Source organism: Ruditapes philippinarum, unplaced genomic scaffold (genome assembly GCF_026571515.1).
Source record: "Ruditapes philippinarum isolate M1 unplaced genomic scaffold, ASM2657151v2 ctg4381_1_1_1_1, whole genome shotgun sequence".
Lineage (NCBI taxonomy): Eukaryota > Metazoa > Mollusca > Bivalvia > Venerida > Veneridae > Ruditapes > Ruditapes philippinarum.
Genome location: NW_026860035.1, coordinates 25,648 through 39,649, shown reverse-complemented (window position 1 = coordinate 39,649; position 14,002 = coordinate 25,648). Strand labels below are relative to the sequence as shown.

Below are 14,002 nucleotides of genomic sequence, written 5' to 3'. Positions count from 1 at the left end.
ATGCATTCACAGTTTTATTCTTATTATTTATATGTACTGTACAACGCCGTTGAATTTTGTTAAATAGAAACAGGCGTTTAATTAAATAAAAAGTTTCAAGTTTCAATTAATTAATTTGTCTTCTGGAATTTGACTCGAACACTTTAAGTTTAAAAATAATTTTCTGTTCTTAAAATGGTTGTCAAAATAACATTTCAATAGTATCACATGATTTGACGCCCACGTGTTAACAGTCATCAGTAACATATAACAGCCTGAGCTTGGTACGTATTATGATGTTGCAATGTCCCAAAACCAATGCACGATAGGTTTAGGCAAACTATTAGGGATATGTAGAGTTTGTATGAGGGTATAATAAATCACGCAAAATTTGAATGGTCCTCTGGAAAAGTAGAAGAAATTTAAACTTTTGCGACTGCCTCTGGTACAATATACAGATGGACGGTTGCTGTAGTACATTAAACAATAAAAAACCAGAAGGTTTAACTGAAATTTACAATTTTTACAATTTAAGGGGCATTACTATGTTTAGACATGTTATATTTCTGCTATTGATTACGTCCCTTGCAACATAATATATCTGTCGCATTAAAAGGTCAACTATCGGTCACAATACAGTCATGTACAATCATTTTCAGATGCTTTAACTGCAAAAATTTGTGTGTTACAGGAGTAAAAAGGTATGTGCATATAAATTTCTTACATACATGTATTTAAATTACAAATATACCGATATTTGTCGTGTACCTGTTTATTATCTGTGTTTAATATGATATTTAATGTAAAGAATGATGCATTTTTATGGCACAGGTAAATTGTAAGCTTTTTATCAGTTTACGAATAACGCTGTAAAGAATGCAGAATACACTGTTATCGTCTGAAAGGGATAAAACATATTTCATTCTAATGTCGGGACACGGTTGTCGTTTTGTTGTTTGTAGGCAGTTAAATTATATAAAAACAGCTTTTAAGCAGCATGTTTAAATTTTTCACTGACATAAACAACGTTTTGTATCCCCACCCGCTCATATCGATTGAATGTAAAATATGCGTCACTATGTCTACTAAACAAGGTCAAATCTATGTCGTCCAGTTAATTATAGACTGAATGCAAATTTTTAACAATTACTACGAATCATACATAGCATCGGAAATAAAGCAATATCAGTTGAAGTTTAACAGATAGCATTGTTAATTTGATTTAATACAGATTTTAATGATAAACTTGTTATTATGTTACATTTCTCTCCATGTTTAAATAATAGTTTTATATCTATCAGCAATGCTTAATCAAATACTAACTACATCTCGCATTTATTTCATATATGAGCCGCATCACGACAAAACCAACATAATGGGTTTGCGACCAGCATGGATCCAGACCAGCCTGCACATCCGCGCAGTCTGATCAGGATCCATGCTGTTCGCTTACAAACCCTATTACAAGTAGAGAAACTGATAGCGAACAGCATGGATCCTGATCAGACTGCGCGGATGTGCAGGCTGGTCTGGACAAACGCACTATGTTGGTTTTGTCGTGACGCGGCTCATATTTTGCTCATTTGCAAATCATGAGTTGACGAACTTTGTTCGTTCTCCATTGTTGTCCACACCACAATTTTTAATTATATCTCGTAAGTCACGTGGATTTTTACTTTTAAACTTCTCAGGAATGACTTTTTTAAATGAGATCTTTTAAACCTCCCTAAAAGAAGATGGACTTCTTGAAGTCGCCCGAGGTGTTCCGATTGGTATACCGGATGGATAATTTCATTTTACAAATTTAAGGCAGCACGCCTACAGATTCATGCTAATTTTCACGAACATTTTGAAAATGTATTGAAAAGTAAAATATTGTGAAGTGAACAAAGAAAATATTTTTCACATTGCAAACGGCACTTACTACCCATGTAAATTAAGGAATGGAAGTCAATGTATGCAAAAATTGCCCTAACGCAGTAAGAATAGGGTGAAAACATACTGCATAATCGGTAATAATTGGCACATGACACGGAAATTATTAATTTTATCTTGAACTTTTTAACTTTTCTTAAAATAGCAGTACATTTTCTTAAGTTTTGATTTTCTTGAAATAGTTTGGCTCATCTGGAGGCGTACAGCTTTAAAACGTCACGTCCAGATGAGCAAACAGATTTCAATATTAAAAAAGCTTAATTAATGAAAAATAAATAACGAAAAGACACTTGCTAATGCACAATTATGACAGGATGTACAGTTCTTATATATAACTATATTTTCAGATTAAAAATAATCATTGTATAGGTTTAAAGCATGCTCTCTTAATTTTAATTCTTATTTTCAGATAGCAGTTAACAGCGAATATATAAAGATGGAAACTGTTCTAGAAAATTTGGATTTTTTTACCGATGACGTCAGCGACTTTAAAAATGATCTTCAACGAAAACTTACTGTAGTCGGGCAGTCACGTGATCAGGAAAGAAGCAAAATAACTCGAACAACTGAGTCAATGAAGTTAGCTATTAAAAAAGCAGAAGATAAACTTTTAACAGAAAATGCCGAATTGTTCACTGCCTATGAACATAATTTACGAAAAAGTATCGAAACAATATCACAACTTGAGAAGGAAATTACTTCCGTTCGTTCCCAAGTAGATAATTGTCTTACTTCCGGTACAGCTGTTGGATCGTCTGATGACAGAATGATTTATAACAAGTTTGATTCTCTGCAGAATCGTTTAGCTAGTCTCCAGAAGGGTGCGGTGCAGCCTGTTTTTCAACCTTGTGAAGAGGATTTGGTGATTGTTAAGAATATTGATGTGGGGAAATTTGAGGTGTCGGATGCGAACATTGCGCCACCTATAATTGGGTTTCCTACTAAACGCACCGTAGACATGTATTCTTGCTTCATTACTGGATTTCTTTGGTTCAATCACATGTTTGTCGTGTCGGACAAAACAAATAAGAAGGTGAAATACTTTACAGAACACGGCGACTTTCTCTGCGAATTACTGTTTACCGACGCATCGCCATACGGAATTTGTCATATGAAGGACACTTGGGTAGCCATTGCTTTGCCGAAAGTCAGACAGATTTACATTGCACGATTAAACAACATGAAAGCAGAAATACTCAACAATTTTCGAACTGATGTAGGTTATGCCGGTTTAGGTAAAGGGCATGACGGGAATTCTTTGATTGCAAGTATGGCGTCAAATACGCCGGCTGAATCACACGTTGATATTATTGATTTCAGAGGAGAAGTTTTGATGACTTTTAAAAACGACCCGCAACTTCCGGCACCTATCTTTAACTTTCCAAGGTATGTAGAAGCATTTCAAGGAGCGCTCATCATATCTGACTGGAGAAAAGATTGCGTCATTTTCTTGCACGCAGCAAGTGGAAGTGTTCTAAAGGAATATCGCGGAACGAAAGAAAGTCCTCTGATAAACCCGTATGACATTAGCTTGGATAAGCTGGGGAATGTTTATGTTCTAAACGGTAAAGACGGCACTGTCCATGTTGTTGATACGCAATGTAATCTGACTGACGTCATTAGGGAGACGTCAGAGTTGCTAAACCCTAGACTTTTAGCCTACAACGACGAAGCTGGACTCTTAGCAGTCACGTATGGAGCTGGTGATATAAAAACGTATTATCACCGCGTACCTCTGCCGGAGACAGCAAAACCTTCTATCCCGTCACATGATACCCCAGCGTCACATCATACCCCGACGTCACATCATACCCCGGCTTTTCTTTCCCCTCCAATTCCGAACGCAACTGCACGAAGTCCATCACCGGCATTTTAAAATGATATAAGAATAATTACATTCTATGGAAAACAATGCAAGCAGAGTGAATACTATGACGCTGAATATTACGGTTAATATTCATGTAAATTGAATGTTGATTTTATATTTAACAGTTTTTTTTTCACATGTGGACGGCAGCCTATTATAAACGTTATACGTTTAGGGCTACGGAAGGACATAATTACTATGGCACCTGTACTCAAATTAGTTGAAGGATCGGATTCATAAGCTATCTTTGTACATATGTATAACTATTATCATGACTATTATTATTGTAATTCAGCTTAGTTAATCTTTAAATATATTCCTAACATGTATATTGTATTATGTTGAATCTGGAGTCATGTACGAGGTATAAGAGGAATGCAGAAACTGGCTATACCTGTGCACTGATTTTTACCATTAGTAGAATGAACTCAAATTGGGACAATGTCGAATTCAACAAACGTCCTGATATCAACTTTTGTTTTGATGTGACTCTATCGTTTAAACCGTTAGGAAGTTCTTTGGTGTCGTATTGAACACGACAGTTACACATCCTCATCTTTTAACTGGAGACGATGGTCCATTTTGCATAGCTTGCCAAGAGCATATTACTGCCAAATATTTCATGAAAGAGTTTATAAGAGAACTTTTTTGTCTCAGTTCCATCAAAAACCTGATTGATTACTTACAAAAAATAAACCTGTATTCAAATTTCATTTCTAATAACGTATAAAAGTATAGACTGATAAAATGTGCCGTTTTGGTGTTTTACATTATTAAGCTTTAATTAACTCATTTTGATAAATTTGTCCTCTAAAATATGACTGCACATTTCAAGCTTAAAAAATATTCTGAATTTAAAAGAACGAACTGACCTGATCTAGTTAAAAATTATAATAATACTAGATGATTTGACACCCATACATACTGAACGTTGTGTTTAACATCCATCAGTTATATGTGGAGCGATCCTTAGATTGCTGAACAATAGTTCCAAAAAGTGTGTAACATCCTATAGACTCTTAAAAATGCCGTCCCGTAGATTGTATTTAGCTTTGAATCTATTACACGCCTTACTTAACGCACTGGTGCTATTAGTGGATTTAATACCAACCTTCTGTAAGAGGAAAGGGGATTAGTTCATGGCCACATATTTAGGATTTTGCTAGCATGCTTAAAGATCCTGTAACACATTTTTATGGTTTTATATCATAATTGTATCATAGTTTGGGGACCTTTGTGTTGAAAAAGTGTCATAGTTAAATCGTATACATATACATGCACAGTGCGGTAACTGGAGTGCGGGTATCAGTTACCCGCACTCCAGATAATGCCCGTTGATTGGTTCATTTTTGCTGGGGTTTACATATTGTGACGGCAGAGAAAGGGAAAGGGGCAGAAATATCATATTCAAATGCTCGTTCATTGGTTAATTTTTTCTGGGGTTTCATATTATGACAACAGGGAACGTGCTGTCATGTTTGACTATGATACAAAAGAGAAAGAACACCAAAACACTCGGCAATCTGATTTATACTCGGGGGGGGGGGGGGCTACGCCCCCTCGTACAAATCAGATAGCCTCGTGTTTCGGTGCTCTTTCTATTACTTATAATTCTCAAATGAAGATTTATCAATATTGTAAGTTCCAAAAAGCATTATTTGTAAAGTTATTTCATGTTAGAAAAGGGAGGTAATTTGAAATTTATTTTCTATAAAGTCTAAGTCAAATTTTTCAATATAAAATATATTTTTATAAATTTATTTTAAAGACTTCATATAATGTAGACAAATAATTACAGTACATATTTTACATATTCTTCGATGTTGGAAAATTGTTTTAAAAGCATTATTACATTTGTATTTACATATATAAAACATCATCATCATCATCTTCAGTAATCGCCTCACTCTTCATAGAGCATAATCGCGATAAAACTAAAACAATGTACATGTGCAGCAATTGGGTTCCTCTTTACAGTTAAAATTTGTCTATTTACATCTTCTTAAAAACTGGCAATGTGTCTAGTTGGTGGTAGTGTGTTTCATCAGCGCCGACTTGTACCCCTCCAAGGTTGGTTGCTTAAATGCAACAACTTGTATGGGTAGGCGATTCCAGAGGATGATGGTGGCCTGGAAGAAGCTGTTCTGGTACACAGATTTCCTACATGTGAGCCGGCTAAGTTGTTGTTGGTTGCCTCTTGATGTTCTTGCATTACGTAGCGGATTGGTTCTACCCCGTGGATCATTCATTTTCATCATGTACATATACAAAAAAAATCTTTAAAAAACCTTTTCTGGAGGTACATGGTGTAGGGCCCTGCTAAAATATAACTACTTCTGTTATATAAATGCGGTGGCATAGCATTTTTTTTCTCAAATGCAATCTTGTTGTTATAAACATACTTATAACTTTGGAAATGTTTTCATTCATTCCATGTTTTAATGTAGTTTTTACGCTGTTCTATTTCAGAATAGGCAGTTAAAGGCAATTAACCAGTGAATCCATTTATTCAGGTTGTATTTGGTTGTGACTGGGTGTTTATTTCCAGGATGCTGTCAACAACACCTGATGACTATGGAACACTGGTAGACACTTTTGCTATAATTAAACTAGAGCATTATTTGTGAGTTACTTTTGTGTCAAATATGCAAAGGTAAGTCCATATAATGGTCTGATGGGGCCATAGTTTAGTTATAAACGTCAAAATTTTAGCCCTAAAATATCTTTTATGAAACCTTAAACTCCTTATTCTAACCCTTAAACTTCTTAAATATTGCCTTAAAATTTGTCCTTATTTTTCGTCAGAAGGTGCTGGACAGCCTGATTGAACTGTAAACACCTTCCAACCGACTGACCTTTTCAGTGCAACTTGTGAATGTGTACTACGTAAATTGCTGTTTAAACGCTAAGTGACTGTATACTTTGAGATTTGTTTGATGACCATTATATATAAGTGTATATTCTCAGACAGTCTCCTTTGGGAAAATGTATTTGTACAGTACTGTAGAACATGTTTGTAAATAAAAGTATATGTCTGTTGAAAAAAATGTACCAGTACAATAATTTTTCACCTAATGTAACAAAAGCCTGTAGAAGGCCTCTTTACAATTGTTTCCGCAAACATCTGAACTTACTGCGGGTTTTTACTTGCAAAATTGGCAATTTTACCAATAATTTTTTACCTAAATCAAGAGATTAATATCTCTTCCCAATTAAATGAGAAAACCCATGCAATAAATTCTTAAAGTAATTAAAAAACATTTTTTTGGATATATTTTAGATCTAAAATACCATTATATAATGGTAAAAAAGAATTCCACCATGCAAGATCTTTTTTAACTTGTGACGGAATTTCAAAACCAAGCAATTGAGATTTATCTGTATACAAATCACGTAACCAATTTAATATTCTTGACACCATAACTCGACTTTGTCTAACACATGAACCAATGAATTGTAATTTTCCTAACAAAGACTGAACTTCCTTTAAAGTGGCATACTTTTTATCTAACCACAACTTGATCAAGTCCCTAATTTCAACCAGCCTTTCATCAGTAACTCCAATAGTAAGATCATTACTATTAAATAATATCCCTAAAAAAGTCATAATTTGGGAAGGAGGATTACTTTTCTTTATTGATTCTTCAATTCCACATTTCTGCAATAAAACCGCTAGAGTATTATATGCAAACCAAGCATCTTTGGAATTTTCAGCGCCTGCCAGATCATCTAGATATAATTTAAAATAGGTATTCCCATCCTAAACATCATATATGCAATTGCATTAGTCACTCTCTGACAAATCTGAGCAGATGATCTACAACCCATAGTCAAAACAGTATCACAAAAAACGTGTTTTTGCCATACATAAGCTACCAAATTATAATTGGAAGGACAAATACTTATTTGTCTATAAGCTCTAGATAAATCTTTTTTATACATCAAGGCACCTTTACCTTTTGCCAATACTAGTTTAACAAAAATCATCAATCTTAGGAAATACCAAAGAAATAGGATCACCCAAATAACTATCCTTTGGCACATAATCATTTACTGCACATTTTTGTAACACTGCTTAAATCTAGTATAACCCTTCTATCCTCAATTGTCTGTTTTGGGACTGAATTTAAGGGGGAAATAAGCAAATTTGAACTAAAGGGATTCTTTTTAAATGGACCAATAATAGCATTACACTCTAGTTCTTTTCGTAAATAACTAGTTATCTGATCTGGAAATTCTTCGGCACCCTTGTAATTTTTATACTGCCAAATTTCTTTAGTAGAAGGCAATATTTGTTCATTCCCTTCAAAACCTATTGGGAAACCAAATTCTAATAAGTCACAAACACCTAAATCACTGTAGTTAAAATGTGATAAAATTTGACGCATGAAACATGTATTGATCTTTTTATTAACTGGAATCCTGCAACCTTCAAAGTTATATTTCCCTGATCTTTTTAACCAGTTCATGAATTCTAACCAAATTAACTGTTTCATTAGAAAACTCTGATGGATTTAAAACTTTACTTACCCTACAATATGTGGAATAGGAACACAATAAGGACCTAACGGGCTTATCAACCTGACAAATATTGTTGTAAACAGACTCTTCATTATCTCCCTTATAACTATTACTTTCGAAAAACAAAAGCTTCGTAAAAAAATTGTCAACAATATCATTGTCTTTATCAAATAATGGTAACTGTGACCACAGTCAAACTGACCCAGAATATGGACATGAAGATGAGCATTCTGGATGTTCTAACCTTTTCTTATCTTTTGACCAACAAGCAGCGCAAATATGCTGTGCCAAACGCAATCTTTCCACGAAAAACTAAAGAATGAGGACCTTTATGAGCACATTTATTTTTTTGATAAAAGGAACAAAACCAAACCGTTTTTTCCTCATCAACTTCTGGTGAAGTTCTTTGTCGGACACGAAAGTTCGAAAACCCTGCTCGTCGAAGTCACTGGAGGATTGGGCTTGTTCAAAATGCATGTTTCTAAATAGTGAAAATCATCCCCCCATGTCTTTTTCACCTAATTCGACTTCCCTCAAAACTGCAGCATAGAAAGAACGTAATATCTGAAAAACTAAAATGAGAATTTAAGTACATAAATACGTTTCAATAAACACAAACGACCTTTCTTTTCTGTATTATCTATCTGTGGATCTAAAATAATCTCTAACTCCCCGGCTACAAATAAATTGAATGGTAGATCTTCAAAGGCAATATTTTGACTGACATATTCATAACGTAATTGAGAATGTGGATATTTTTGAGAGTTTTTAACAGTATCTGCAGATTTAGCCTTTGATTCCTGATGTTTTTCGTGCTAAGACGGTTTCTCTTCTTTCTTACCAGACGAAACTTCTAACAGCAGAACAACACTTGTCTCACTATCACTTTCAATATTTGACAAATCAGACTCCGAGTCAGACTCAGAATTTAACAAGCCTAATTTCTTTAAATGGCTTTGTACCAATTTATTCAAATCCGGCATTTGACGTAAAACTATTTATGTCCAACTTATCATCACTAGACTCTGTACTTAAATGTTCATCTTTGACTTTATTATTTGACAAAAAGGCAGCAGGTTTAGAGGAAAGACCCTTACCCTTTTTCAAAGAACGAACTCGTCTTTGTTTTTTCTTCTAACTGCATTCGCAATTCATCCTTCTTACGTTCTTGCAACAAACGTTTTTCTTGGGCATCCAATTCCTGGATCTGTTTCATCATGAAAGCCATTTCGTCATCTTCTCCCTCATCCGATTTTTGGACGAAACATTCTCATCCGAAATCGATTCGCCAATTTTTCCAGGAGATGCATAAAGGGAAGAACTCTAGCGTCCTCTTCGATTTCGTCTCCTGAATCTGTCGTACCCACTGTACTTAGCAGTTTATAGTTTATCGGTTTCTTATTTCTGCTAGACATCATAAGGAATTACTCAGACACAAAACAAGAATGTATGTGACGATTAAATAAAGTCACAAATTCGTCACAAAAAACACGTTAAACAAAATGTCACCAAAAATTTGTCAGAAATGACCAATTTTGCACAAAACTTGCAAATGAGTCACCAAAGGTGACCAATTGTTTAATATATATTATTCAAATATATTTCCTTTTAGATGTGATACTCCAATAAATAAGAACTGACGGACGAAATACGTCCAAATATTCGAACTCGATTTTTATTTTTCAGTGGGATGGTTAGACTCACTGGGTAAGATATGGTTTTCAATGTCCTGTGAAGTTACCAATAGAAATTCTTGTACTGTATGATCTTTAATTAAGTGATTATTACATTCTTCTTAAACAAGGGTTGTTAAATCATTAATTGATATGTTGTGTTTGTCATTTCAGTTACATAGATTCGAATAATTCTGTAAATAGTAGTATATAAAGGATTTCATGTTACTTTTATATTGGTATATATGTTTTCATACCTTTGTACATGTATATTTAATTTTATTATATGTATTTTTCAGAAATTCGCTGTGGTATCATTGTAGGAGATTCAATTGTAAAGCATCTGCCATTGATAGAGGGAGTGCAGTTGAGTGCCTTCCCAGGGACTACAATTACAAGGTTAACAACATCAATTGTCTACAATTAATTTATCTGCATTCAGTTTTATAATAGTACATGTTGGTACTAATAATGTTGCTAAGGGTCACAGTGTTGCCTTTATGTGTAGCGCATTTGCAGATCTTGTTAATTATTTACGTGCTCGTGCCCCTGGGATTCGTATTATTATTTCATCTGTACTTCCTCGTCCAGTGGATGATGATTCTTCTAGGTCCATTATTTACGAATTAAATGCTTATTTGGAGAAAAACTTGGCCAAGGATTTAAATTTTCATTTTCTTAAATCATACAGGCCTTTTTGTTTTAAAGGTCAGATTAAACGACATTTATTTGCTCGTCTGGATGGAGGTTTACATCTAAACTCTGAAGGTTGTGCTCGTTTGCACAATTTTTTTCTACGGGTTATTTCTAATCTTTAATGGCCATGTTTTTATTGCAATATTTGATGTACAGTTACATTGTACTTCTTATTGATATTAGGACTAAAATGAATTGAATTTCATGTACTAGATTATATTACGTAAGTTTCAATGTTAACTTCTTAAATTATTAGGTGTCTGATTGTTGATCAAAGATACTTGTGGCACTTCTTAGTACACTTATTACAGGTAAATCTATTTGTATTGTGTTGTAAATGTAATAATTGTTTATTGTTTAGCCTTTTGTTTTGCTTTATTTTGGCCTTGAGTTGGCGGGTTTTCTCTATAATTATGTTAAATTACATACATTAACATTAAATAGAGTATTTAATTAATACAATTATTTGTATAAAATGTGTACAGCTAGACATGCATTTGCCTAATACTAAAGATGAACTATGTGTGGTGTTTGTTATTTCTTGTTATTAAAGGTTATCGCCCTTTTTAAAAGTAAGGTCCGAGAAGTAATTGATATATTTTAGATCTAAAATAACTAATTATTTCGAGTAAACCGTGACTTTGGTGAACTGTTTTCTGATTGGTCGTTTATTTTTAGATTGTCGCGCCAATTTTGTACTTCTAGTCATTCGAGCCTTTGTTGTCTAGCTGTCAAGTTATAGAAAACCCTCCCACCCAACCCATTATGTATGTTGATTTGCAAATTAGAATTTTGATTTGAGTTTATTGCTTGTTTGCGTGTATATTAGCCTTTTTTGTATGTGTATAGTTAAAAGTTTTGTTTCATTATTTGTAATTTGAAATGCGCATATATGTGAATCTTTCTTACACACAGTTGGAGAATGTATTTTATTGAGGGATTGTTTGAGTTAAATTGAATTTGTTTAAAGAATTGATTAGAAGCAGTTGTCTTCTTATTTTGCTAATTAAGAGTCATCAGTCTGAAGTAAGAGAATTCACATGTATGGATATGTGTTTATATGCTTTGTTTTGTGTCAGTATATGCATGAAATGTATGATTTATTTTGCATGAATGTCTCTTTGTATTTAAGATGCTTTGTTTCCTGCTTTGTTCTTAAAGCTTATGCAAAGTTATTATTGAATTTTCTAAGATTGGCGGGTTTTCTCTATAATTATGTTAAATTACATACATTAACATTAAATAGAGTATTTAATTAATACAATTATTTGTATAAAATGTGTACAGCTAGACATGCATTTGCCTAATACTAAAGATGAACTATGTGTGGTGTTTGTTATTTCTTGTTATTAAAGGTTATCGCCCTTTTTAAAAGTAAGGTCCGAGAAGTAATTGGTTCTAAATTGTATGTTTTTTATTCTTTATTTGGTAATATCATTTTATATTTCTATTTTTGTTTGAAAAAACAGTAGTTATCCTTACATATTCATGTGTAAACCAATATATCAATACATGTATTTGTAAATAAAGTAAACTATTGGTTTCCGGTTCCGGTTGTGAATGGCTGTGTGTTTATCACTCTCTGGAAATATTTTGACAAAAGTAATATTTTTAAATGTGATGGATTATTAAAAGTGGACTATTGTGCTGAGTAAAATACATTCTTTAAATGCAGTGATTTTAGGGATGAAAATATATGATGGTTAGATAGAAAATTGACATTTTTGCGAACTTTCTTTGTTCTTCTATATGCTTCAAACGGTCAGACATTTTTAGAGGCATGAACTCTTTTTACAATATACATGATGTATACGTGATACACCTTTGGGCCATGTTTAACATATAAGCTAGATGATTAACGGTAAATGATTACAAGAGATTAAAGAGATTACGATCTAAACAGAGCTGATCAAGAGTAACCATTCAATAATCAACAGTTAAATGACGAATAAAAAAGGTAAAAACGGTAAAAAGCGAACGAAAGACGAGGCGTCCCCAGGCTCTGTGAGTGACCAACCGGAAAAGCGTTCAGTCGCATCTGATCAATCACACATTTCGCCGCTTATATCGGGTATTGGGATGGCATCCCCTGGCTCGAACAGCTATCAAAACAAGTCCGCAGACTGCCAGTACACCATATATGGGTCAATACTTCCCTCCGCACTTACAACTGTTACATGGCACGGTGATACCACCACTGAGTACTCCCGGTAGCACCGGGCCACCAACCTCGCCGACAACTCCATCTACAGTTCCAAATACATTTGAGCAACCATGGTACGATTCTATGATGTCAAAATTGACCTCTATAGAGACCCACCAAAAATCTATAGAAACTAAGCTTTCAAAAATTAGATAAACTTGAATCTGAATGTGTAAAATATCGCAGAAAATCTCGTCAGTTGAAACACGTGTATTATCACTTGAAACAAAAGTAAACTGATACCAATAGTCGTCTCACGGAAATGGAGGTAAGCAGAAATTTTTGATACGCAGGTATGTGATGAGTTGAGCAATAAACACAAACAACTTGAAAAACTCTTGAAAGCCGAAAAAAAGATGAAAATGCTGCGCTGGCTAAAACTGTTGAAAAATTAAAATTAGAGAATAAAAGTATGTCTGATGATATAGTAGATGTTACATCTAGGCTTATGAGGGATAACCTCCTTTTCTTTTAATTTTGACGAGGAAAAGTCACGTGATGATCGCAGAACGGAGGACTGTAAAATCAAAATTATCAATTTTTGTACATCTAAGCTCGGTATTAATGATGCTGAAACTAGATTCAAAATCGACCGAGCCCATCGAATTGGAAAATTTGACCCTAAAAAATCTCGGCCGATAGTCGTGAAGTTTAATTATTATGGCGACAAAATGGAAGTAAAACAGAAAGCGCGGGATAATCTTGATGGCAAACAATATCGCATAAGTGACCAATTCCCGAAAGCTATACAAGAACGACGGAAAATACTTATTCCCTACCTAATTCAAGCTAGGCAAAATAATAAAGAGGCAGTTCTTTCATATGACACTCTATACATCGAGAATCGCGCTTACACGGCTGACAGCCTACCGCCAGGTCCAGCACCGACACATGCGCCACGGTGGCAGCAAGGCAAACACGTGAATATGCGCACCGTGGACAACAGTAAGAGGGACTCAAGCCTGCGAGCGTCGTCTGGCATACAGAATGCTCGCCGTGAAGCAGATATGCAGCCGGACGAGCAAGCTATGACCCATGAATAGGAAGCAGATGAGAAGCAGCTAAAATTTCTTCTTTGGAATGTGCAAGGAATTTGTAAAAAACTGAATGATAGTGACTTTATCAATT

General features: G+C 34.3%; 1 protein-coding gene across 1 annotated transcript; it reads left to right on the top strand.

Moving 5' to 3' along the window:
* The first annotated feature begins 588 nt into the window (after positions 1 to 588).
* LOC132758652 (uncharacterized) lies at positions 589 to 4,507 on the top strand. Its single transcript, XM_060750341.1, has 2 exons — positions 589 to 680; positions 2,324 to 4,507. Exon 2 carries the CDS (start codon positions 2,351 to 2,353, stop codon positions 3,788 to 3,790), a length of 1,440 nt encoding a protein of 479 aa, XP_060606324.1. The 5' UTR covers positions 589 to 680; positions 2,324 to 2,350; the 3' UTR covers positions 3,791 to 4,507.
* Positions 4,508 to 14,002: the final 9,495 nt, after the last annotated feature.

Bases quoted from the DNA above. Each gene is read 5' to 3' on its own strand.
- LOC132758652 (XM_060750341.1), top strand. From the start codon at position 2,351: ATGGAAACTGTTCTAGAAAATTTGGATTTTTTTACCGATGACGTCAGC.